This window comes from Rattus rattus, chromosome 1 (assembly GCF_011064425.1).
Source record: "Rattus rattus isolate New Zealand chromosome 1, Rrattus_CSIRO_v1, whole genome shotgun sequence".
NCBI classification, from domain to species: Eukaryota; Metazoa; Chordata; class Mammalia; order Rodentia; family Muridae; genus Rattus; species Rattus rattus.
In genome coordinates, this window is record NC_046154.1 from 8,607,589 (window position 1) to 8,633,304 (window position 25,716).

A 25,716-nucleotide genomic window follows, 5' to 3' on the forward strand; every position below is an offset into this window, starting at 1 on the left:
GGGCTTCCTGGGCTCAGGGCAAGCTTGAGAGCTGAGGGTCCTAGCAAGGTCCCTGAGAACTCAGGGCTGACGGTTGGAGATGGTGTCGGGGACAGAGTCACCATTCTTTTTTTTTTTTTTTTAAGATTTATTCATTATATATAAGTACACTGTAGCTGTCTTCAGACATACCAGAAGAGGGCATTAGATCCCATTACAGATGGCTGTGAGCCACCATGTGGTTGCTGGGATTTGAACTCAGGACCTCTGGAAGAGCAGTCGGAGCTCCCAACCACTGAGCCATCTCTCCAGCCCCAGAGTCATCATTCTTATGAGGAGTTGAGGTTGAAAGAACACAGATCCAGTTAGTCAGGCCCAGTGAGGAGCTGTGCCACGCCCACCACAGAGTGTCAGGGCCATCGTGGAGTTAGCAGAAAAGGCATTCAGATGTGGTGAACACTTCCAGGACAGGGCTCAGGCAGAGAAGAGCACAGTAAGAAGGACACTTGAGCCAGGCTGTGGTGGTGCACGAACAGAAGGTAAGGAGAGTGATGCTTCAAGTTTCTTCCTTGGGTGAGGCACTCTGGAAGATTGATTAATGTGATGGGTGAAGGTGAGGGCCAGACAGTGGGTGACGACGTTGAGCACTAGAGGAGTCTGCTATCTGCTGCTGGCAGGGTGGCTAGGGGAGTAGAGGCTGAGGCTAGCCCTTCCTTTCCCCAGGGTAGGAAAAAGGTTTTCTCCAATGCTAACTCCCCTCCCACTCCGTAACCCCTGGGTGGGCGGAAGAGGAGCATCTATGTAAGGAGAAGGAAACCCTTTGGAAGGGGTAGATCAGTGTGAGAGATCAGAACACCTAAGGCCTTTGGACTTTTGCTAGGGAGCAGAGGAGGGTCAGACGTGAGAGCAGGGTCATCAGAGGGAGAGATGAGGGGGCAACTCATGACTACAGGTGGCCAGGTGTAGGGTGGCAAACCCATCAAGTCTTGCCAGAGCCCAGACCTTGCAATTCTCTCCCCAGCCCAAGGCATGCCACCCCAAGGTGGAGCCGAACTATCAGTTTGCACAGGTGAGCCAGGTCACAAGGTCATGGGGCGGAGGCGGCCTGGGAGGGGCAGCCTTCACAGGGACTCCACACCATCCTTTTACTGCCCTTCCGTGTACCAAGTTCTCTTAATTTTTTTTTTTTCCAAATCTGGAGGGGAGAAAGAAAGCCGGACAGAAATTGTAGAATGGTGGAAGCCGTCCTGCTTTTAAAGCCTGGTACAGCATATGGGACTTGCCCCCAAACCCTGCCCACTCCCCTTCACTGGGCCTGAGTGCCAGGACTTCCCCATGCCCCTCTGTGGTGTGTTCGTGCAGAAGTGCAGGCGCTAATAGGCTCCACAAAGGGCCCTTTGTGTGCACTTGCCGTCCCTTGCCCCCTCAGGCATGGGTGACTAAACTGTCGGTTAGAACTGGGTTGAGGGCTGTACACCTCTGTGGTTCTAGTGAAGGGGCTGGCTGACCCAGAAAACAAATCCGGCGTGTCGTGTTTCCTGTCACGTGAACCTTTTCCAGTGGGGACGGGGGTCTGAGACCACAACAGAGATGCACGAGCATGAGTCTGGGTCAGGGACAGCCCCCACCTGGTCATTTGGTCTTTGGCCACACCACCTCTTCTCCCTCGCCCAGTGCAGACCTTAGCGGGGAGCAACGGAGCGAGTAGTTTTGTCACCCGAGCCCACCCGGCCACACTTGAAACTTGAGGCCTGGGCCCCGGTGTGGTGTCGTTTACATGGATAGCGATGGGTTCCAGATTCGGGAGGGAAAGGCCAGGGCGCGACCTGGAATGGAGGGGTGGGTGGACAAAAATGAGTAGTTTCACTGTCCGAGGTCAAGGCCTTCTTGCGGTCCGGGCAAATGGCTGAGGGCGGGGAGGATGAAGGTAGGGTACTGGGGACTAGTGGGAAACGAAGTGCAGGGGGCGGAGCCGCCCCTGGCTGGTGGCAGTGCAGTGGGGCTCCGTGACATCCCTGCCTGCTTAGGGGTTAAGCCTGGGATTGGCGGACCCTGGGTGATGTCAGGCCGACTGAGCTCATAGGCGGGCTGCGTGCGGGCCGGGCTGTAACCTGAGAGGAAGGATCAGGTAACGCAGGTGTCGGGTCCGTGCTGCCCCCGCCGCCAGGTGCACAGCGGGGGCCACCGGAACAGTCGCAGGTAGGAGCAGCCCTAGGCTGTGGGCCCCATGAACAAGCAGAAGCGACCCTGGGTACCAGCTCTAGACAGGGGCCCCTCCAGGCCGCGACCCCCGACAGAAAGCCTTCTAAGCTCCTCGTGCGCTCACCAGCGGCTGGTGGAGCAGCTAGTAGGGCGCAGCCGAGCCCTCGGGGCGGGCTAAGTGGGAACTGTTCCAGGGCAGGCTCCCCCTGGCGTCCAGGCTGGGCCACCCCGCCCTTGGGTCCGCCCCTTCTGGCCTCAGTAAGGGCCCCTGTGCCCTTGGCCCTAACCCAGACCCCTCCCTGTCAGCCATCCCTTTCGCCAAGGTCCTCTCGCCCCCTGCCCCATCCTGCACGGAGAACTGGGGGGCCCAGGGACGCGGCCAGCTGCGCCCCCCGACGGCCCCTGGCCACGAGCCCCCCAGGCAAAGAGCGGGGAGGAAGACGCAGGGGGCATCCGGGCCAAGAGCATCATCCGCCACTGTCTTCCCTCAGCCGAGCTCCGGCGACGGCTACTTGGGGCTACGCAGGCAGGATTCCGGGCTGCTCAGGCAGGATTCGGAGCTGCTGCTCAGGCACAACACCGGACTGCGCAGGCAGGACTCCGACCGCAAACAGCGCTCATTCAGTAAACAGCCCAGCACGGGGGACTACTACCGCCAGCTGGGCCGCAGCCCGGGGGAGCCGCTGGCCGCACGCCCGGGCATGGCCCACAGCGAGGAGGTGCGTGTCCACCAGCCCGCACCTGCGGGCTGCACGGGATCGAACCCTGTCTCACACTCCTCACTCTCTGGCCCCTCTGCTCCCCCGCAGGCAGCGCTGCTCCCCGGGAACCACGTGCACAACGGCTGCTCCGCGGACTCCAAAGCATCCAGGGAGCTGCCGCCGCCACCGCCGCCGCCGCCCCTGCCCGAGGCCCTGAGTTCGCCGCCACCCGCCCCACCTCTGCCCATCGAGGGCGCGGGCGCAGCCTGCGGACAGCGGCGTTCCTCGTCTTCTACTGGCAGTGAGTAGGGGCGGGATGCGGGGTGGGGGCGGCGCCAGCTGCAAAGGGGGAGGGAAACTAGAGACCGCCCCCTCCCCAGCTGCGACGTCCCTGGTCCTTCTTCCGGACTCTTTTTTTTTTTCCAGACCCTACCCTGTACATGATAAGGGGAGGAAAAGTTTTGAGTTGCTTCCGTCCCACGGCAGGACTGGGCTGAGTGTGGCTTTTGGCGAGGCACCTGCCCTCTTTGGGCTTTCTCTTTTTGAGCTAGGGAGAGCCTCGGGGCTCTGGTGGCTGATGTTTCTGAGCAACCTGCGGGAGGGACTGAGTGCTCCTTTCTTCCTGTACCCTGCATCTAGTCTCCAACTTTCCGACCTCCAACTCTTGTTCCTTCGAGCTTAGCACACCCCCCTGTGCTTTTCTTTTCTTTTCTTTTCTTTTTTTTTTTTTTGGTTCTTTTTTTCTGAGCTGGGCACCGAACCCAGGGCCTTGCGCTTCCTAGGCAAGCGCTCTACCACTGAGCTAAATCCCCAACCCCACCCCCTGTGCTTTTCTCAGCCTTGACCGAACTCTTACTGATCAGCTGTGCTTGGCTAAGAAGACCAAGTCCCAGCAACCTATCACAATTTCCTTTCCTTAGCTGTGTGTGTGTGTGTGTGTGTGTGTGTGTGTGTGTGTGTGTGTGTGTGTGTGTGTGTGTGTGTGTGGTGATGGTGATTGTGAAGGACAAACCAGGGCGCCCCTTGAGCACGCCAGACACACTCTCTACCTCAGGGGCTTCGCATCTCTCAGGAGACCTGGATTGCTGGACGCTGCATCCCAGTGCGGCAGGGCACCGTGCGGAAACCATGCTCGGTAGTTCCAACCCAAGCTTCATTTCTTTGACCCAGCCCAGAGCAGCTCCTATGGAGTCTGTGGTAACATGCCGGCTCCTGGCTGAGCCTCTGGAAAACCCTCCTCAGTCTATCCCCAACTTGACAGAACTCTCCTTCCTCTACAGACCATACTAGGGACAAAAGGAAAATAGACTCTGTCTGCTCCAGCCAACCCCAATGACAAGATGGCCTCCCTTAGAGGTCTGGATGGACCACCCTTGTGGGGCCCCAGAGTGGCCTGAGCCAGGGTCACAAGGGCAGGAGAGCTCCACCCCTCTTCTCCCCCCTTTGCCCTCCCTGGCCCTCTTGCTGTCCCTGATTCACCCCAGCCCCCCCCCCCCTTCCTCTAACTTCTCTGTCAATTCTCTCCTCTCCGTTCCTAGAAGTGAGAGTCCTGAGACACAGGAAGAGTGAGTAGCTGCGCCGGCTGGCTGGCTGGCTGGCGGGCTCGAGGCTGAGGCTGAGGCGTGGGCTGGGGGAGGTGGCTTGCCCAGAAAAATGAGGCAGATGGGCCTGGGACTGAGGAAAGGGCTTGCTAGGGGCCAGCAGGTGAGAGTACCTGATACCCCCGAACATCCACCCACAGCATCACAGCATCTAGTGTCTGGCTTCCGGTTTTGCTTAAGTGAACGAACTGGCCAGCGGCTGGCTATCCTTCTCTTTGGGATGTGTTCTGGTTCACCAGCCCTGGTATCTAATGGCCTCTAGTATAACTTTATTCCTGCCCAGATCTTGGGGGCCAAAGCCTTCCCTCCCCAAGTACTCCTCCACCATCCATCCACCTCCGCCAGCCCTGCTGGAAAATGCAAACTCTGCCCAGGTATTTGCATGCCTTTGGCCTTGCCCTTCTTCCTGTGCCCTCTCCCATGTCCTCAGTAAGCTCCTCCTTCCAAGGTCCCCTAGGGCCATGCGGTGCTTTGCCATAAATGTATGCTCCGCTTGCAGTCAGTATGTCTGCTGTCTGTCTGTGGGTGTGGGGCCAGGGAGGGTCCAGCTGGGTGGCACTGGCACTCCAGAGTCCTGAGTCTTATGGCCTTGAAGGCTCCAGCTGGCTCAGTCCAAGGGTCACTGGCTTTGCTGATGAAGGGAGAGAGCCGTAGGGAGACTCCGCCCTAGTGGGGCTGAGCCAAGAAACCTGGGACAAAGGTTGGGTGGCTAGCTGGGTCTGAGCTCTGGAGCTGGGCAGTCGATGGTGGGCAGACATCTGCTGGAGTCCCCAGGGCTGGCCCGAGAGCCGCCATGAACTCCCAGGGGCCTCTACGTGGGGGCCGAATGCCCAGTGAGTAAGACCTGGTGGGGTCACCATGGACTGGGAACTGACGGCCCACCTTTGGGGGCCCCGGAAGCTACTTTTGATATTCCAGGATCCGGAGAGCTTCCTCTGGGCCCAAAGGTGGGCCCCACCCATCTGGCTTGGAGAGGGGGCCTTGGGGGCAGGAGGGAAATACGAATGGTACCCTTCCCTCCACTGAGTGCTTCTTCTCCTGTGGGCAGGCACCAAATCTTTCAACATGATGTCCCCAACGGGTGACAACTCGGAGTTGCTGGCTGAAATAAAAGCAGGCAAGAGTCTGAAACCAACACCGCAGAGCAAGGGGCTGACAACAGTGTTCTCAGGCAGCGGGCAACCAGCCTCCCAGGTAGGCACTGGACGGGTGCCCCGCCCGGGCTCCCAGTGCCTGCCCAGTGCTCAGCCCTACCGCTTCTCCCGGCAGCCTGAGTCATCACAGCCTGGGGTGTCAACTGCGCCATCTCGGGCCCGGAGCCCCACCCCACCAGCCTCTGGGCCTCAGGCACTGCTCAATGGCAGCATAGTACCGGCACCACCTGCCACCCTAGCACCAGGAGTGCATCTGGATGTGGAGGCCCTCATCCCCACACTTGATGAGCAGGGCCGGCCCATCCCGGAATGGAAGCGCCAGGTGATGGTCCGGAAGCTGCAGCAGAAAATGCAGGAGGAAGAGGAGCAGCGGAGGAAGGTGGGTGGGCAGGGCTTCCTAGAAAGCCCTGGGGTCTGCACACTAAGCCTACAGCCTGTTTCCCAGGTCACCTGTCATCCTTTGTGGACCCTTTGACCTCCAGCAAAGCCCATTAACCTTGGAGAAAAGCAGGAATATAGGCTACCCTGCATATATACTGGTCTCAGTCCTCCTACCTTTATCGGTCCCTTGGGAGCGAGCTGTCAGTGTTTATCAAACTCTAACGTGCCTTCCGGTCACTAGGGGCCGTGTTAAAAAGAGTATAGTGTGTGTTTGGGGTCAAAGACTGAGATTCTGCATTTCTGACAATGTCCTGAGTGGATCCACACGGAGTGGTCCAAAGAGGCCTTCTTTGCATCCAGATTGACTTGAGCTCCGTCCTGACAAGGTCACTCTCCAGCTGCTGCTGCCGCTGAGATTTGCTCCATCTTAATCCCCACATCTGTAAGATGATTTGGTCATCCAACAAATGTTCCCTGACGGCCATGTACTGTACCAAGGTTGTGTCCTCTGAGGGTTCACAATGGATGTACCAAAGTCTACTATCAAGGTTGCTGTGGAGGGGTGTGTGTGTGTGTGTGTGTGTGTGTGTGTGTGTGTGTGTGTATGTATGTGTACAAGCAAGTAAGTGTCCCTAAGATATGAGAGGGTCAACTTGGGGTCACAGACAATTGAGCTTTATGAGACACTGGGTTGATCAGGGACACAGCAGACTGAGGCACCACTCAACCAGTTGACAGTTATGGGTCAGGGGTGGTGACAGGGTAGAGGTTGGTGGTGTAGTAGCCCAGGGTGAGATGGGAATGGGAGACACACAAGAGCAGATTAGGGAGAGTGTGGGGTGAGGAGGAAGGTGGCAGGAAGGATGGGTTGGTCAGGAAGTCACAGCGGATGTGTCTCTGGGGTGTTGTTGGAGTGTGGGGTGACAAGGGTGAGTCAGGATACAGGTTTGGGATAGCTGACAGGTTTGGATTAGGCCCCTGAGCATGCTGGGGGCGTGGGGGGCAGTTTGTTGGGGAAGTGGGGTCGACTGTAACTTTTAGTCTCTGTAAGAGTGGAGTGGGGGGGTAAGGGAGAGATGGGGAAGAGAGGGAGGGAGAGAGAGACAGAGAGAGGCAGAGACAGAGGGGGGAGGCTTTCATCCGGGCATTGACCATGGACTGACTAGGCTGGCCCTGGACCACAGAAAGCCTGAGAAAGGCTCTGTGACCTGGTGACAGGAGAAGAGCGCTAGAGTCCGGCTTGGAAATACTATGCTGTAGATCAGTTAGGCAAGGCCTCTGTGCCTCTCTCAGCTTCAACGCCTTTCGCGTGTTCTTTGGGTGGTGTAATGAGCGACCGAGCCAGGCATGGAGACCTGGTCTTCAGGCCTGCTTTCCCTGCCTCAGGCAGCACCGCAGCCCCATCCGGTGCCCTCTACCAGCAACCAAAGTGACCACTGCTCAGAGTCGGGAGCCGAAGCCTTACTGCAGTACACTCTCCCCGCCAGCCAGGCGGCCAGTCCTTGCAAACGCAGCCCAACGGAGCCATTACACCACCCAGGACTAGCAAAAGGTCGCCGGCTCTGCTGCGGGAGCTGGGCCAGAGGGAGACCCGCCCCTCCCCTCTTTTGTCTTCCCCGCATTAGCTAACCGCGGCCAGCTCCTGTTGCTACCCCCCGGAGGGCTGGAGATACTCTCACGAACACAACGCCATCCTGGGGCCTTTTGGCGAACTCATGACTGAGGCAGACATCCTCCGCATCGAACAGCAAATTGAGAACCTGCAGGTGCTGCACAAGGCAAAGAAACTGGAGGCCCGCTTGGAGCAGCTAGAACTGGAGTTGGAGCAGCTGCTACCGATTTCTGCCGCCTTGTCAGCACCACGCTTCACGGTCAACCCACGCCGCATGCATGGCCGCGCGGCCAACCTGCCTGCCTGGTGCAGCAAGATCTCTACGCTGCTCAAGAGCATGGCCACGCTGCTGGCCACTCTGGGCGGCCGGCCGGCGCATCTGGCGGAACTGCTAGCTGCAGACACTGGCCAACCGCTGGCGCCGCTGCCAGACGCACCCTCAAGGCCTGGACCACTCTGTTTGGGACGTTCCCATTCGCTCAGCTGGTGCCGGGAAGCCGTGGCACGGGAGATCCTCGAATGTGGCGTCTCGGTGCAGGACCTCCGCGCCGCGTATGAACGGCGCACCCAGGGCGCAGCGCCCGCACATAGCCTGCGCCGCCAACTCCCTCAGCCCACCAGTACCCCGGACCGGGAGCCCATCCTCGAGGAGGATTACGTGGCACTTGGTTCCAGTGAACAGAGAGCCACCATCGCTAATGGCCTGTGGGCTGCAGAGGAGCCCTTGGACACTCTGGACTCATCGGAACCATGGCATCATGAGGAAGCTCTTCCGGAGCCTGAGCAGTTAGCTAGCAGGCCGCCGCTCTCCACCGAGCTGTCTGGCGTCCAGGATTACATCGACATGCGCAAGGAGCGCATCGTCTACCTCTTCCTGGAGCACTGGCGCAAGTGGACCTTCCAAGGACCTGGGCGTCATGCCCAAGCGCGCCTGCGCAGATTGCTGCCCCGGGTGGTGGCCTCCGGCGCCGGTCCCCTCCCAGAAGCAGAAGACATTCTCCAGCAGCCAACAGCTGATGAGGACCCTAACCGTGGCCCTGAAGAGCGGCTGCTACAGCTGCTAAAGCAGCGACAGGTGGTGGGCAAACTGCTGGGCCACTGGAGGAGCCTTCTAAGGCAGGTGCCATCACGCCAGGCACCCAGGGAGCTTACACACGGTCTGTACTGGCCCGAGCACTTCCTGCCACCACTCGACGGCGGCACTCCGCGGAACTACGACAGTCTCACTCTGGATCTTTTCATGCTCGGCTACTTCCAGCTGCTGGAGATGGGCCTGAGCCGAGAGGAACGGAAATTCCGCCACCTGCTGTGCTATGAGATGTTCGACCGTCTGGGCAGCCACCCGTGGGAGCTTATCCGTCAGTTCCACCGTGCAGTGCTTGAGGAGGTGGAGGCCGGTACGCGTAGCTGGGAGGATGGCTTTGAAGACCTCAGGCGCCAATTCTTCGGAGACAGCCTCGAGTCTGAGCCTCCAGAAGAGACCCAAGAGGAGGAGGAAGAAGCGGAGGAGGAGGAGGAGGAGGAGGAGGAGGAGGAGGAGGGAGGAGGAGGAGGAGGAGGAGGAGGAGGAGGAGGAACGAGACCAGGAGGGAGAGAAGGAGGAAGAGAAGGAAAAACTGGAGAAGGAAGAGGACGAGAAGAGAGAAGAAGAGAAAGGCAGGGAGAAGAAAGAGGAGGAGGAAGAGGAGAGAGGAAGAGAAAGATAGGGAGAAGAAAGGGGAGGAGGAGGAAGAAGAGAAGAGAGAGGAAGAGAAAGACAAAATGAAAGGGGAGGAGGAAGAAGAAAGAGAGGAGCCCACCAAAGAATGTGTACCATCACCGGACCCGCCAGAGGGCCAAACAGAGGATCCAACCCCTGTGCTGCCGCCACTGCCTCCCGCTGCACCTCCCCCAACCTCAGCCCTGCCTAGTTCAGAACCCCCTACTGAAGAGCCCTTGGAGCTGGTGTCTGAGATGGGCGAATTCAGTAATGAGGCCATCTGCCGCTATATTGACCGGAGCTTCTCCTTTTGGAAGGAGAAAGAGGCAGAACTCTTTGACATCTGACAGCAAAGTTAGAGTTTAGTTTTGTGCCTGGACGCCTGTGTGACATCTAGAGGCCAGAATCAGAAAGAACCAGGTTTTCAAGAAGTCTGCTTCTTTGGGACCTTTGAGGTCCCTAGGAGGGAGGAAGTGAGGCTTTTGTGAGCTTGGAGGGGGCGAGTCAGTATTTCTGTCTATGAAGCCAGACAGCAGAAGCATTCTGAGTTAAGGGACTCTGGGTCCCCTGAGGCATTGAGGTTCTATCTCTCCATCTCTAGGTTTTGCTACCTCCGTGGCCTGTGCAATGTTCTTCTGTGTGGTGTGTGACGTGCGCAGAGCCCCCCCCCACCTTCTCTTCTGTAACATCGAAGGAATAAAACATTGTTATAGGCTGTGTCGGAACCCCTCTCCCCATGTCATTATAGCTTCATAGTTGTTCCACTAAGAAAGGAGCAAGTCTGGGTCAGCCGGTCCTCCACAGGGGAGACAGAGGCAGCCTGGGCCTTCCTGAGCTCACCAAGTATGTGGTACAAGTCTACATCTGCCTGGGGCCATCTTGGCACCTGCCTTGTGGGAAGTCAGGACCCAACTACTTTCCTGTCCTCCTTTTTACCTCCTCTGATCTATGTATGTGGCTCCACCTGTAGGAAACTGGTTGGGGTCACTAGGGAGCAGGAATCCCCGTCTACAGAGGCTGCCACCAAGCACCATTACGGGATTGCATCATAGGAAATCATAAAAAGGGGGGTCTTTCCTTGCAAACACATCTACAGTCTGCAGTCCCTGAATTCTCCACATCCCCTGTGTTGGGTTTGCATGCCCCCAACCTGGGAACCTCAGGCCAAGCCGGTCCTGATGCTGTGGTCATGTTTTAGGAAGAAGAGGAGGAGGCCCGGCTGGCCAGCCTGCCCGCCTGGAGACGAGACATTCTTAGGAAGAAGCTGGAGGAGGAGAGGTGAGTGGAGGAGACTCTTGGCATCGTGTCTTGACTGTCTCAGAAGGTATGAGGCCATCTAACCCTGTCTCTTTCTCTTTCCAGGGAGCAGAAGCGGTAAGCATGGTCCTGACCCAAACCTGCCACCTCTTCCCACAGTCAGCCCCAGGGGCCTTTCCCGTGCTCCTCCAGCCAGCCTGTTACTTCAGACATGGTCCCATAACCTTTCAGCTCTCAATGATGACACAAGACCCTTAATTATTTAGCGCCTGTCCCTCAAAGCCTAGCTCTAATGCTCTGATTACATTCTTAAGTTACCTAGACCCCGTCTCCTAGTAGCCTAGCATTTCACCAAGTGGGTGTTAGCACACTCCTATAATCCCCTTGGTAGGTAGAGGCAGGAGGATTAGGAGTTTAAGAATGTCCTTGGTTCACAGTCACCTCATGGTTAACCTGACCTAAATGTGACTTTAAAAAAACAAAACAACAACAAAAACAAACAAAAAACCCCAACAACCTTTATTGGTCCTAGCCTACAATGCTCCTTTTTCTTTTTAAAGTGTGTGTGTGTGTGTGTGTGTGTGTGTGTGTGTGTGTGTGTAGGAACATATGAGCACAGGTGCCTGTGGAGGTCAGAAGTATCAGATCCTGGAGCTGGAGTTTCACGTGGTTATGAGCCACCTAGTGTGGGTGCAGGGAATCGAACTTGAATCTTTCTGGAAGAGTAGTAGTACACAATCTTCACAGCCAAGCCATCTCTCCAGCCCCAAGGACAGTTCCAGGACCGATAAACTCCATCATCCACGTGTTCCTTTCAGCTTAATCTCGGTACACAGGAATCTAGCTGGGTGCTGTCCGATGGAAAGATAGTGTGCCCACGTATTTAATTTTAGATTTTGTAGTAGCCACACTGGGAGAAAACTTTTCAGAAGATATAGGTGTTTAATCTTCACACTCCTAGCCCAATGTATGGAAACTATGTTCAGCATTTCAGTGTGAACGTCACTGATGAGAGCTTGGGGAGGCTCAGTTGGTAGGGTGCTTGCCTAGCTTGCTGGAAGCCCTAGGTTCAGTCTCTAGTATTGCAGAGAGCTGGAGCCATGGGACTAGAGAGATGGCTCTGCAGTTCAAAACACTTACTGTTCTTCCAGAGGACTAAGGTTCAACTCCCAGCAGCCACGGGCAGCTCAAAATGGCCTGTAACTCCAGTTATAAAGAATCCAATGACCTCTTGGGCCTCCTTAGGCACCAGGCATGCAGACATGCATGCAGGCAAGACACCCCACACACAGTCAACTAAATGAAATTGAAGACCAAGGAACCAAAATAGAACCCCTAGAGTAGTGGCCTGAGTGTGTGATTCCAGCATGCAGGAGAGTCAGTTCAAAGTCAACCTTGTCAACACAGCAGACTTGAAGCTAGCCTGTAATACATCAAGACTACCCCCCCTCTCTGTCTCTCTCTCTGTCTCTGTCTGTCTGTCTCTCTCTCTCTCTCACACACACACACATTTCTTTCCTTACAAAATTTAGTTTTCAAAATATCATGTGCATGCCAATTTGAACATTTCGATGGTTCCATAACCAGATATGATTAGTGGTAACCCCGACGACAACAGAGCAGCAGATGTGCCCTTTTGCTTTTTCAGAGTTGGGAATCAAACCTTGAGTATTACAGGCAAGCACTCTGCGGGAGAGCTACACCCCCAGTCTCTGGCCTTTCAGAGCACCTGTCCCTAGGTAGCTCGATGGCCTGATCCCCAGTAATGAGATCCCCCAGCACCTCAACCCTATTCCCTGGGCATTTGGATTGACAGCTTCCTAACAATTCAGGTCCTGTCTCCGATGACAGGCCTCCTGTCACGGATCCCGTGAACTCTGTAACATTCAATCCTCACACGGGGACACCTAATGACCCAGCATCTCTTTCCAGTAACATTCCTCTACAAAATAATAATCCAATTTCAGACTCCAATTTTCTTTCTTCTGAGTATCCCTCTAACTCCAATATGGCGGCATGAAAACCCTGGTTCCTAGGCAGTGTAGGCCCCTGTCCTCGTTAGCTCCCTCCCTCCCTGCCATTGCCATCCGGGTGTCTGGCCTGTCCCAGTATCTGGCCCCAGGCATCGCTGAGTTTTGCCACCCATAAACAGAAAAGAGGAGGAGCGGCAGAAGCTGGAGGAAATCCAGAGGGCGAAAGAACAGTCGGAGAAGCTGCGGACACTAGGATACGACGAGGCCAAGCTCGCGCCCTGGCAGCGACAGGTCATCTTGAAGAAGGGGGAGATCCCTAAGTAATGGGAGTCTCAGCCTCTTGCGTGTAGCCTCACGAGCTCTGAGAGATGGGGAGCAGCCCCCAGCCCCCGCCCCATCCTGTCAGGTTGGTGCGGAAGGATGGGAGCCTTGAGCCCTTCCCTTCCGTGCCTGCCGGAATCTTCCCTATCCCTCCCTGTCCCCACACCCCCAACCCTGCTGCTGGAGTGCTCTCGCGAACCCCTGCTGTCGCCTGGAAAAAAGTGCCCAGGCTGCTGACGCAAAAAGAAAAAAAGAGAAAGAAAAAAGATGCTCATTTGCATGCTCACTTACATATATTTGCATGTTCACCGACCCAGCCGGAGCTCGCCCCAGCCTCGTGGGTGGTGACTTTTCCTGCAGGGCGCACGCCCTGCTGCAGCCCCCTCCCCCGCAGCCCGGAACCCACATTGCTGGCGCATCCTGGGTGGAGGCAGACCCCGAGCTCGGGGAAGGGGTTTTCCTCCCTCCACGACCCAGATCTGTGCTGGCCAAAGTTGCTGCGTTTCTTATCCCCTGTGAGGGTTTCCTCTCAGTCATTTGTTTACCAGAAAGGATGAAACTTGCCTGTAGGGGCGGAGCTGTCGCTCCTGAGGGGCCCCACCTTTACACGTACCACCCCCTCCCCCCGCCCCAATTACGCCTTCCAAGTTCCCAGTCAGGCCCTTAGCTCCCTGGACCCTTTCACTGCCCCCAATGGTGTAAGTGGAGGGCCAGGGATCCCGCAATTGTACCTGCTCCTCACCCTATCCCCCACCCCCTTCCTTCCCCCATTAAACCTCTATCCGCCAACTGTGCCTCTCATTCACTCTCACTCGCCGTCCTACTGACTTTCTCCTTCTGAGGCTGCTGCGTAGTGGCAGACACGGGAAGAGCAGCTGTGTGAGCCCAGGAAGACACTGGTTTCCACTGTACCTCAGTTCCCGAGTCGTCAGAACCCCCAGCCCACTCAAAGCCTGGGGAAACAGAACCAGAGCTCCACTTAACACCCTTAACTCCCACTGAAACACCAGCAGTTGCTTTTTTGACGAAATTTAATACCAAGTTCAAACTCGGGCTAATTAACAGCTGAGCAAACCAATCACTTGGCCCCTTCTGGTATTTCTCCATGACTCTTCCCTTAGCTGGAGTTCCCTGCAGGTAAGCAGGGGTGAGACACAGCCAGCCCTGCTACGCAGGACCACGGCAGGGGGTTAGTAAGTGACATAAAATGTCTACACGCATAAGTAACAATACTTAAGGCTCCTTCAAGGGTCACGCGAGTGTCAAAGTGGCTGATGGACCTCACATCACGGGCCGCGCTGCAGGCGGCTGCGCAGGTCCTCAGCACAGCCTTCCAGCCCCATGCGCTCCAGGGCCGCATAGATGGCACCCAAGCCTGCAGGCTGCTGCTGCCGCCAGCGCTTGAGCATCTCATACTGCTGGTCTCGGAAGCGGCAGATCTCCACCTCCACAGCCTCAATTTCTGCCTCCCGCAGCCCCAGCGTGCGCACAAACTCCTTCCACCTTCTGGCTGGGACCGCATCCATTACGTCGTAGAGTTGCGGGCCAGGCTGGAGCACAGCAGCCGGAGAACCTGCAGGGGGCGCTGGCGAGAGCGGAGGTACCAGAGGAGGGCCTGAGGTGGGGTCAGAGATGTGAGGATACTTTTCAACAGAGGACCTAATAGACCTCTTTTTTTTTTTTTTTAAGATTTATTTATTGGGGTTGGGGATTTAGCTCAGTGGTAGAGCGCTTGCTTAGGAAGCACAAGGCCCTGGGTTCGATCCCCAGCTCCGAAAAAAAAGAACCAAAAAAAAAAAAAGATTTATTTATCACATATAAGTACACTATAGCTGTCTTCACACACACCAGAAGAGGGTATCGGATCCCATTACAGATGGTTGTGAGCCACCATATGGTTGCTGGGAATTGAACTCAGGACCTCTAGAAGAGCAGTCAGTGCTCTTAACCACTAAGCCATCTCTCCAGCCCCCTAATAGACCTCTTTAGGCAGGACAGCCACCACTCTTGAGGACAGGAAGTCGACCGTGAAACAAGTATCCCACCTTGGACTTGGGACGACAGGGGGAAGCCTAAGCCATTTTGCTCTCTTACCAAGAGTTCTGTTTGGCAGCTGATCCCAGGGTTGTGAGGCCTGCCTGCAGACCACCTCCTCAGTCTGGGATAAACCGGGGGTCCAGTTGTTGCCTACCAACTGGACAGTGGTGCAGACTTTCCCAGTACTGCCTGGGGGTGGCAGGAGGGTGTGGGCGCTGTCTGATGCTGAGAAATGGGTAGTCTGGAAGGTGAGAGGGGCCAAGTCAGTCATGTGTATCTAGAGAGGCCTCTTTGCTGGTCTCTGGCTTCAGGTGGACATCCCCTGACTCAGTCAGCAGAATCACCTCCCATAGGCTCTGTAGCGCACGCACGCACACGCACGCACGCATACACATACACACACACACACACACACACACACACACACACACACACACACACACACCCCTGTGGCCCAGCAGAAGGCTACTTCTGTGTTTGCCTGGAAGTCTATCTCCCAACCCTTTGGAGGTGTTCATCCCTCTGAATGTTAGGCCTGGGGTACTTGTCTGACTCCCAGAGACGGTCACTTGAGAGCAGGTGCTGGAGATGGTCCTTTCCACTGATAGCCCTTAGCATACTTGTCTGTTAGGGTCTAACCTGTGCTAGCAATCAAGCTAGCACATGTTAACTCTCCTCGTTCTGTGAGCCAGAATTCTTCGCAGGACTGTGATAATTACCTGTGGTGAGGCCAGGGTCTCCGTCCCAGCTATGTCTGCTAATAGAGACAGAGAGGGCCCGGTCAGCACCTAGGCAAGGGCTAGTCCAGCACCTCTTGGATTCTTCTTCCCCTCACACTCCTTCCCTCAGTCTCCCCTTCTGCATCAAGTTACCGGGGCCCTAGAGCACCCATCCTTACCCCAGGCTTTTTTTTAATGCGTGCATATAGTACATGTATGTATACTACATGCATGGACTTACCAGTGACCACAGGCTTACAAGGCTGCCACCGACAGTATGCAAAGATCAGGACAGTCCCAAGAAGGAACGAGGCCCCTAGAAGCACCTGGACCCAGAACACTGACAAAACAGTAGCTGGTGAGAGCAGGCTGGCGGCCACCCTGCCCCACACTGGCCCTCCCCAGCCTTCCCACCAGAAGCCCCAGTGTTTTCACCTACTCTGCTTCCAGCCACAGACAGCAGTGCAAGCCTTAGGGCAAACGCTGCTGAAGCTCCTGCAAAGGAGTAAGGCGGGGCTGAAGGCTCCCGGCACTGCCCCACACCCCATCTTGCAAGGGGTGGACTTCTACCCTGCCCCCAAACATTCTCTAAGTGTTGCTGAAAAAATAACCATCACTAATCCCTCTTCAGTTCCTGGGTGGTGGCCCTCGCACCTGGAGTCAGTGTCTGGGAAGCAGCAGGTACTCAAGGGCTTGGGTAACCTTTCCCCTTACTGAAGCCCTGGGAAGAACATCCTAGTGCCAGCCACATCCAGAGGGTAAACCTGAAATCCCTCAGCTTGCCAAGTGCTAGCAGCAAATCCAGCCTTAGCCGAAGTTTCAAAGCCCTATCTGCGTAAGCAAATAAACCGTAAATCTACCCCCAAATATGGGAGGGGAAGGGATAAGGAAGATTCCGGGCGAAAGCGAATATATATTTCCCTTTAATGTATACGCACAACCCTTCACCATTTCTGCTTGCCCGGAAGCGCCCCTTCCACGGCGGAGCCAAGCTGCCCCACCCACATCTCTTCCTACCTCTAAACCTGCAATAACTATTCCCCAAGTCTCCACCCTGCTCCCAGCCTCCCCTCCCTCGGGCCCAGCACAGCCAGTAAGTTACGTGGGGCAGGACGCGCAGCCATTGCCGTGTATGTAGAAGCCAGGCGGGCAGGGCCCTGCAGACCAAGAGATGGCTTGTGTCAGGACGGGAGAGAACGGAGTTGAAAGAAAAGGCCTCGGAGGCAGACAGCCCAGAGTAGAGTACTCACGGTATGTTGTAGGCTCGTAGCTTGAGCAGGGGGCACATGAGAAAGGTGAGCTTTTCCCACACGGCTCGGTGGAGCAGTCAACACACCAGCCTGACTGGCAGCCACAGTGAGTGTCCGACTCTGCGGAGCAATTCTCCAGGGTCACCTGAAGGGCTGTGAGAGGGGGTGCAGGAATGTGGGAACACGGACGTAGGAACACGGATGTGGTGTCAGAGCCACTGACCACCACATAGAAGCAGGGGACGACCTCCCTGGGAGAGCGGCACTGGCTAACCCCACAGGTAGAAGAAGTAGGCTGCTCATGACTGACCAGAGGCTAAGGCCACGTGGAGACAGGAAGGACACAGGGGAAAGGCAAAAGGCACGATATGTGGTGGTGGATGGAACCTGTGTTCCATCCTCTCTCACCCAGGACAACAAGCCATGGACTGTCCTCGAAAGCCTGTCCCCTGAGTCCTGGGCAGCCACCCCCTTACCCTCTTCATCACAGACTTGGCAGCGGGTACAGTCAGTCTTAAAGTGGCTGTCTCTGGCCAAGAAGGTGCCCGGAGGACAGGGAAGGCATGAGGAGTCGCCACAGGGTTCTGTGCAGGGGGCCTTCATGTAGTGTCCTGTGGGACACAGGCAAGGCTTAGAGTCAACGGCTCCCGGAACCTGTGTGCCTATACTTTGCTTTTTCTCTCTCCCTCCCTATCTCTGGCTCTTCTCATCCGCCCGTTGCCACCCAACCTCCCTGGACCCCATCCCTAGCCTGTCTCACCCTACCTGACCCTCTCTCGGGTTACCCTCCTTTTCCCTGCCTTTTACCCTTCCAGACACTTACCCTTTGGGCAGCCCCTGCAACAAAGCTGGCCATACCTCTTCTGTGACTCACTGGCACAGTCACACCTGCCAGGCGTACGGCCCTGGCCATGGCCACCAAGCAGCAGTAGCAGCAGCAGCAGCGATGGTAGGAATAGAGGCTGGAGAACACGTGCAGCTGACCCAGGTGTGGCTGCCCCAGGAGGCGACCTTTCCCTCCTAGGCACCTCCTCCATTCCTGAAGCCCTATCATTTGCCCGAGTAAACTCACTTCTCGGGCTCCTGGGCGGAACAGGGTTAGGGGAGTGGGAATAGCTTCCCTCTCCCTGTCTACAAAACCAGCTTATGAACAACAGAGGAGGCCTCCCTTCCCCCCTTTGCCCATTTCCTTTCTACCCAGCAAGACTCGGCTACCCTGCCCCCAGCCATGCCTTCTGAGAGGTGGAGGCCCCCAGACCCCTTTCCCCGGGAGCCTGTGCTTCCTCTCAGCGGAAGGGCGCGCCCGAGCCTCTAACTAGGTCGTTGGTGAAGGCAACCCGGCCCGCAGGGAACTCGGCGGCGTTGAGAAGCTCCCCTAGACCCTCCCTTCGAGGCTTAGCTCCAGGGCTGCAGGTCGGGTTCTGGACTGTTTTCTGGCCTCCTGCGACCCCACTCACCTCCACCACGCAGCCCCGCGGCCGTTGCTCCATTGCGGTCTGTACCGCCTGGGCCCTGCGAGCGCTGCTCTCGTTGTGTAGCCCGGGGCTTCCCCACTAGCCCAGCCCCTGTGTTCCTAGACTAGAGCCAGCCTGCCTGCCCGCCCGCGCCTTCCAGAACAGCTTCCCTCAGGGGATGGCCAGGGTGGGGTCTGCTACTTTTCCGAAGCTGTGGGAATATGCCCCTCTACCAGACGGAGACCCTCTCCGCTGGTGTGGTGCATGCACACTGCGTACTAGAAGTTGACACAAGCTTTGACTAAGACCACAAAGCTGCGTCCTGATTCTACCCTGGGTCTAGCTCCAGTCCTGAGAACCACTGCTGGAGAGTCCAGAGCAAGCAACTCTTATCCGGGCCTCAAGTACTTGGGACAGGGTGGGGCAACCTAGGTAGGACACATACGTCTTCCAGAATAGCTGGGTATGGGCGCTGAGATGGACAGAACCTTGAGTTCTAAGGAATGCCCTCTAGATTCTGGAGTCTAGAAGATTCAGCAAGGACAGGGTCCAGAAGTTATTTCCCAGAGGCTCCAATGACTAGCAGCCTCTCTGCTGTGGCAGGAAACAAGGGTGGTCTTGGGATGTTGGCCTGTTATCTTCCACAGGGGCCCCTTTACAGCTGGCGAGACACACAGCCCTCCAGCCCAGCCCAAGCAGGGAACAAAGGAGGTTCCAGAACCACAGGACTCTTTCCAGGGGAGTATATACAAGTCTTTATAGAAGAGCCAAAGTCAATAAATACGCAGCTTGACAGAGCCCAGCCCCAGCCTCAGAGGCCAGCATGACCAGGAGGGATACGGACTCATTTCATGAGTCCAAACCAAGGTGACGGTGAGAGCCCAGCCTTGGAGCCCAGCCCAGAGGATCAGGGCCGGCGACATCAAGAGCAGAGGACAAGGGGCTGCCTGGACAAGGGGGTGGAACATTGTAGCCAAGGCCTGGAGCTCTACAGGGCCCTTCTCCATTCCATCCAGTCCAGCAAAGTGCAAATCGGCCTTGAGGTGATCCGGAAACCATCCTGCCTGGCGCTCTGGCACACGCGCGTGCACACACACACGGAGCAGCAAAACGGGTGCTGTGACCTCCGGGAGGTGGGCTCTCTGATGTCCTCAGACAGTGGTGCCCTTGGGGGGGTGGTCTCCTTGGTCTCCACACACTCCGAGGCAGCAGTGAAGCAGGTGCCGTATCCCCAGAAGGCAGCGCTCTCTGCTGTCCCTTAATCAGTGGCACCCTTAGGGGTCTCCTGCTCACACCTCCCTGCAAGGGGTGGGGAGAAAAGTCCATCCTTGGCTGGTGGCAATCGTAAAATGGTTCTAGCTAACCCACCCTCTTCCATGGTCCCCTCTCCCCTCCAACTACGGCCTACTAGAGGTAGCCGCGCCTGGTACTATGTTAGTCTAAAGTTTTTCCCCATTCAACTGACAAAGGCCGATACTTGAAGGCATGGCTGTCACTACCCCATTACCAAGACTTAGTGCTATCTGTGCCATCAGAGCCATCTGTCCCTCCCCTAGCTGGGCCACTCACGAGGCAGTAAGCGTGGAGTTAAGCAGTAGGGTGGTCCTGATACGGTAGAGCTGGGCCAGGGTCAGCTTCCTGTGTTGAGCAGAGATCCCTGGGGAAGGCTCAGGCTGCACCCTGGGCACAGTCCCACAAGGCATCTCTCTGCACTTCCTTCTGGCAGAATCTGCTGGTCCCCTAGCCATGTGGCTGGGTCTGTTCTCAGACTCTGACAACGGAGGGCCCTGGCAGGGGCCACACGCCCCTGGACAATTCCAGCCAGGCCCACCTTCCTGAAGGGAGCTCTGAGTCCTAACCCCAGGGGCCATAGTGATCAGGCACAGTTCTGAGAGGCTGCGACTGGGAGCCGGGGGCGAGACGCTGGTAGTGGTTCCTGACAGTAACTGTAGGAGGCTAGCCTCGGATTTGGACTTGAGCAGGTGGGGCAGGCGAGGGAGCAGCTGAACCGGAGTGCGGCGGCGGAGGCGGGGTGAGGGTTGGGGTGAGGGGGTCTGAGGCACGGGTACTGGCTCAACCACAGGGTGTGGAGCCGCAAAGTCTTGAAGGGAAGTGGGGGACAGGGTGCCATAGGCAGAGTCCATGGAGCAGGAGCGGCCGTCCACGGGGCCCAGGGGTAGCAGCTCACTGGTGGGAGTGATGGATGAAGTAGTGTTACTGAGAGAGGCCTCGTCCGACTGGGAGCTGAAGGGACCGCGGTCAAACTCGGGGGAAGACAGTGTCTCCCCGGGCTCTACCACGACCATGGCCAGGGTCTCAGTGGAGCCATCTGAGGCACTGTGGGGGACAGAAGGGAGTTAATAAAGCAGCCGGAGCCCTAGCAGCTCAGACTTGCAGTCTGCATAGCCATACATCAGTATCCTGTCCTGACCCGGGTGACACCTGCAGTCTCCAGGCAGCCACGTGGAATGGAGTGTGTTGAAAACTGCCCTCAGTGCCAGGATCCTAGCAGGAGACAGAGCTATCCCGACTCCCACTGGGTTCATACCATTCAGAGAGCATATCTGTGTGCTGAGCCAGATGACCCCACTAGGGGACTTGTCCCCATGGTCCCTGCTGAATGCTTTTATTTTGTGTGTGACCTGGTCTGGGTAATGCAGTCCTGGAGCTCACTACAGAGATCAAGCAGGCTTCAAACTTTTGGCAATCCTTCTGCCTCCACCTCTCAAGTTTTGGAATGGGATTGAGTCATGTACCTTGGTTTGCTGGGTAGATTATAAGTCTGTTTGTCTTTCTCCCCCCCGCCCCCAATTTATCTATTTATTAACTTTACATCCCAATCACTGCCCCCACCTCCTCTCTGTGGTCCTCCTTCACACGGCCCCTGCCATCCATTTTCTTTTCCTTTGGTGACACAAGTTGTTATTTTGTTGCTAAGCCTGACATAAACTTGAGGTAACCTTCCTGCCTCAGCTCTCAAGTCCCGGGGGTTATAGGCCCGAGGCCCAAGCTCACCATGCAGCCTTGGGAACACGTACCAGTGCTCAGAGTCCAGGCTGTTGCTGCTCTTTCGAAGGATGGTGGGGGAGCTGGCAGCTGAGGTACCGCTTTCTTCGCCCTCCTCTTCCTGCTCATCTTCCTCCTCTTCCAGGCTTTGGAGGTGCTGGCTGCCCGGATGCTCCTGTGAACAGAGCAGCTGTGCGCGCAGCTGTTGTAGCTGGTTCTGCAGATTGAGTGGGCACGCAGAGTCTGAGCCGTGTGCAGCAGAGCCCGGCTGCCCTCTCTGAGCCGTGTGCAACAGAGCCCGGCTGCCCCATGGCTCACCCTCCTCTCACCTGTGCATTGTAAAGAGTGTCCACCCAGCTCCGGCACAAGGCCTGGCTGCTGGCCTGGAACGTGTAGGCCCCCACAGCACTGTGGAATTCATTCAGGTAGATGAGGAGGAAGGAACCTGGTCACCGAAAGGCTGAGTTAGTATTGGCCCCTGCCCATGGCGGCCCCATAACCCGGAGCAGAGGGGCAGAATTCCGTACCAGGGTCCCGAAGCTCCCGGCACACGATCTTGTCCACCAGGAGCGGTGGTCTGATGACCTTCGTCCTCTCCGCTTTCTTCACGGCCTTGGTCACCAAGAGTAGATCAGTGAACAGGAAGCAGTACACGTCCATCTGTGGTGGTGGTGGGGAAGCCGGAGTCAGAGTCACCCACAGGAGGCTCTTGGGGTTAGGTGCAAACCTTTGCTGTTTTGTTTTAAAGATCTACTTGCATTTTACTTATTTGCTTAAAAGCAGTTTGGCCTTTGTTTTTATTAGTGTGGGTGTTTGCCTGAATGGATGTGTTTCATGTGCATGTCCAGTGCCATGGAGCTAAGAGTTACCGTCTAACTGTGGAACTGAACCCAGGCAGTGCCTGTAATGACTGAGCAATCTCTCCAGCCCCTGCATGTCAGCAGGCAGATGCTTTTTGGTTGTATATATGTATTTGTGGGGACACAGGGACCAAGCAACAGTTTGATGGCACATGCCACTGAGCCCAGTGGCCTCTGGGAGCTCAGTTTTTGTCAAACACTTTCCTATCATAAAAGGACTTTCATAAAACTCGTCTTTTAATGAAGTATATTTTCTTTTCTTTTCTTTTTTTTTGGCTCTTTTTTTCAGAGCTGGGGACCGAACCCAGGGCCTTGCGCTTCCTAGGCAAGCGCTCTACCACTGAGCTAAATCTCCAACCCCGAAGTATATTTTCTTAATCACATATGTGGGTACTTTGTACATCAGAAGACAGCATTAAACAGTTGTGAAGTGCCATGGGGTGTTAGGATTGGTCTTTGTCTTAATCCAGCCCCCAAAATCAGGAATCTGTATGTCCAAACAATTAAGGTCCCTGTCCCCAACTGTTTTTGTTTTTTGGTAAATATTGATTTCATATATGTGAGTACATTGTTGCTGTCTTCTGACACTCCAGAAGAGGGCAGCAGATCCCATTACAGATGATTGTGAGCCACCGTGTGGTTGCTGGGAATTGAACTCAGGACCTCTGGAAGAGGAGTCAGTGCTCTTAACCTCTGAGCCATCTCTCCTGGTTTTTGATTGATCAATAAAGAACCAATAGAATAGCAGATGAAAGAGGCGGGCCTTTAGGTTCCCAGGCAGGAGAACGGAAGAGAGGGTTCGCCATGAAAGGGTATAGGACACCACGAGATGGGTAGGACAGACCACACAGGAAGGAACAGGAGGCGGTAACAGTCAAAATGTAGGTACAAGAAGGAAAGCAGCCCCTGGAAAAGCTGCCCAGAAGCAAAGATGGGCGTCTGCCCAGAAGAAGCCTGGGCAGCAGAGATAAGATACAGATTTAGGAGGTGTTAAGTCAGGAATGCCAGAGCGGAAAGTTTGTTGGCTGTGGGGAAATTTAGAAGTGCCCAAGCACTGGGGTTGGGGATTTGGCTCAGTGGTACAGCGCTTGCCTAGGAAGCGCAAGGCCCTGGGTTCGGTCCCCAGCTCCGAAAAAAAGAACCAAAAAAAAAAAAAAAGAAGTGCCCAAGCACTGAGCCAGTTAAGGCCTATCAACAGTAAGCCAGCGCGCTTTGATTTACAAATCCAGAAGGCTCTGGGGAGGCTGGGAATTGAACTCTGGGGCTTCTTCAGAAGAACAGCGAGTGCTCTTACCCACTGAGCCATCTCTCCAGCTTTGAGCCTCAAAATTAAAAGACGATATTTTTTTTAATGAAGGCCTTGTCTGAGAAAGAAACAAAGGAGCGAGAAAGGATATGCATACTTATGATTTAACTCAAAAATAAAAAAAGGGCTGGAGAGATGGCTCAGCGGTTAAGAGCACCCGACTGCTCTTCCAGAGGTCATGAGTTCAATTCCCAGCAACCAAATGGTGGCTCACAACCATCTGTAAAGAGATCCGATGCCCTCTTCTGGTTTATCTGAAGACAGCTACAGTGTACTTATATATAATAAATAAATAAATCTTTAAAAAAAAAAAAACAAAACAGTAAGTGATCTGGCCAGTGGTGGTGCATACCTTTAATTCTGGAAGGCAGAAGCAGGCCTAGTTTTGGGTTCAAGGCTAGCCTGGTCTACAGAGAGAATTCCCAGATAGCCAGGGCTACCCAAAGAAACCTTGCCTCAGGGAAAAACAAAACAGTAAGTATTCAGGCATGGTGTCCTGTACCTTTAGTCTAAGCACTTGAGAGGCAGAGAAAGGAGCCCAAGCAGGGCATGGTGGTTCACACTTTTAATCCCAGCACTTGGGAAGCAGAGAACGGCTGATCTCTGTAAGTGAGACCAGCCTGGATTGCATAGGGAGTTCCAGGCCAGTGGAGGTTACATAGTGAAACCTTGTTGCAAAACAACAAAATGAATTCAAAGCCAGCTTCAACTATACTGTGATTCTGAGGGTCATGAGACCCTATTGCAAAAAAGTTTTATTAAATAGTATTAATTTATGATTATACATAATCATATATAATAAATTATTAAACATTAAATATTCCATTGTTTAATGGAAAAGAGAAAAAAACACCCTAGGAGCGTGCCACCACATTACAGGGTTTGTTTAGCAATCCTGAGGACCTGGACTCAATCCACCATAAAGAGAGAAGGGGAGGGGCTGGGGATTTAGCTCAGGGGTAGAGCGCTTGCCTAACAAGCGAAAGGCCCTGGGTTCGGTCCCCAGCTCCGGGGGGAAAAAAAAAAAAAGAGAGAGAGAGAGAGAGAAGGGGAGGGGCTGGAGAGATGGCTCAGCTGAGCACTGGCTCCTGAGTTCAATTCCCAGCAACCTCCTGTTGGCTCACAACCATCTGTAATGGGATCCAATGCCCTCTTCTGGCATGAAGGTGTACATGCAGGTAGAGTGTTCATAAACATAAAACATACATAAAGAAGTAAATCTTTTTTAAAAATCAGAAATAGGACTGGAGAGAAGGCTCAGCGGTTAAGAGCACTGAGCTCTTCCAGAGGTCCTGAGTTCAATTCCCAGCAACCACATGGTGGCTCACACCCATCTGTAATGAGATCTGATGCCCTCTTCTGGTGTGTCTGAAGATAATGACAGTGTACTCATATACATAAAATATATAAATAAACCTTTAAGAAAAAGAAATTAAAAAGGAAGGTGATGTTTAAACCGGGATTTGCAAGCATTTACTTACCGAGGAAACAGTGAGATTCTCAATAGCAAGGTTCTGGGGAGCTCTTGGCTTTGCAGAATATGTTACTCCCTGTCACCTTCAAGAGCTGTGACCCTGCTACTGTACTTTGTAAGCTTTTTTAAAAAAGACTTATTTTATGTATGTGAGCACACTGTATCTGTCTTCAGACACACCTGAAGAGAGCATCAGATCCCATTACAGATGGTTGTGAGCCACCATGTGGTTGCCGGGAATTAACTCAGGACCTCTGGAAGAGCAGTCGGTGGTCCTAACCACTGAGCCATCTCTCTCCAGCCCATACTTTGTAAACTTTAGGAGGGCATTCGTCCTATGGCATCTGTCCCCTGTTCTTAGGTCACCATGCTGGCTAGTTTCTTTGTCGATTTGAGACAAGCTAGGAAAGAGGGGCCCATCATGGAGACAAACACATCTATCAAATTAGTCTGTAGACCAATCTTTGGGGCATTTTCCTGACTAATGGTTGATGTGGGAGGGCCCAGCCTACGGTAGGCAGGGCCATCTCTGGGTAGCTGGCCCTGGGTTGTGTAAGAAAGCGGGCCGAGCAACCCAGTAAGAAACATCCCACCACGGCCTCTGCTTCAGTTCCTGCTTCTGGGATCCTGCTCTGGCTCTCCTCAGGAAAGCCAAGGAAATTCTTTCCTACCCAAATGGCTTTTGACCATATCAATGGAAAGCAAACTAGGGCAGTTACCATGTAACTAG

At 55.0% G+C, this 25,716-nt stretch overlaps 3 protein-coding genes across 6 annotated transcripts in view; 1 reads left to right on the forward strand and 2 right to left on the reverse strand.

The window, feature by feature from the left end:
• Espn (espin) overlaps positions 1-13,669 on the forward strand; it is a 33,035-nt gene extending 19,366 nt beyond the window's left edge. The window contains exons 8-16 of one of the 3 annotated variants that reach the window (XM_032893961.1): positions 1,007-1,048; positions 2,673-2,900; positions 2,991-3,183; positions 4,421-4,447; positions 5,532-5,677; positions 5,753-6,016; positions 10,528-10,607; positions 10,692-10,703; positions 12,739-13,669. In XM_032893961.1, coding sequence (XP_032749852.1) covers positions 1,007-1,048; positions 2,673-2,900; positions 2,991-3,183; positions 4,421-4,447; positions 5,532-5,677; positions 5,753-6,016; positions 10,528-10,607; positions 10,692-10,703; positions 12,739-12,883 — 1,137 coding nt within the window. In that variant the 3' untranslated portion in view covers positions 12,884-13,669. Of the gene's footprint in view, positions 1-1,006; positions 1,049-2,672; positions 2,901-2,990; positions 3,184-4,420; positions 4,448-5,148; positions 5,317-5,531; positions 6,017-10,527; positions 10,608-10,691; positions 10,704-12,738 lie in introns of those variants that run through there. The other 2 variants (XM_032893953.1, XM_032893971.1) reach the window with 2 other exon arrangements.
• Positions 13,670-13,893: 224 nt separating this feature from the next.
• Positions 13,894-19,069, reverse strand: Tnfrsf25 (TNF receptor superfamily member 25). Its single transcript, XM_032894005.1, has 9 exons — positions 17,710-19,069; positions 17,363-17,497; positions 16,887-17,039; positions 16,739-16,793; positions 16,076-16,131; positions 15,878-15,976; positions 15,637-15,674; positions 14,975-15,158; positions 13,894-14,495 (listed from the first exon to the last, which is right to left on the reverse strand). The coding sequence occupies exons 1-9, from the start codon at positions 17,921-17,923 to the stop codon at positions 14,167-14,169; spliced, it is 1,263 nt and encodes a 420-aa protein (XP_032749896.1). The 5' UTR covers positions 17,924-19,069; the 3' UTR covers positions 13,894-14,166.
• A 359-nt stretch (positions 19,070-19,428) lies between these two features.
• Plekhg5 (pleckstrin homology and RhoGEF domain containing G5) overlaps positions 19,429-25,716 on the reverse strand; it is a 28,966-nt gene continuing 22,678 nt past the window's right edge. The window contains exons 18-22 of one of the 2 annotated variants that reach the window (XM_032893990.1): positions 21,874-22,006; positions 21,676-21,791; positions 21,379-21,563; positions 20,202-20,677; positions 19,429-19,983 (exon numbers count right to left, since the gene is read on the reverse strand). In XM_032893990.1, the coding sequence (XP_032749881.1) occupies positions 19,928-19,983; positions 20,202-20,677; positions 21,379-21,563; positions 21,676-21,791; positions 21,874-22,006 (966 nt within the window). In that variant the 3' untranslated portion in view covers positions 19,429-19,927. Of the gene's footprint in view, positions 20,678-21,378; positions 21,564-21,675; positions 21,792-21,873; positions 22,007-25,716 lie in introns of both variants that reach the window. The other variant, XM_032893984.1, reaches the window with a different exon arrangement.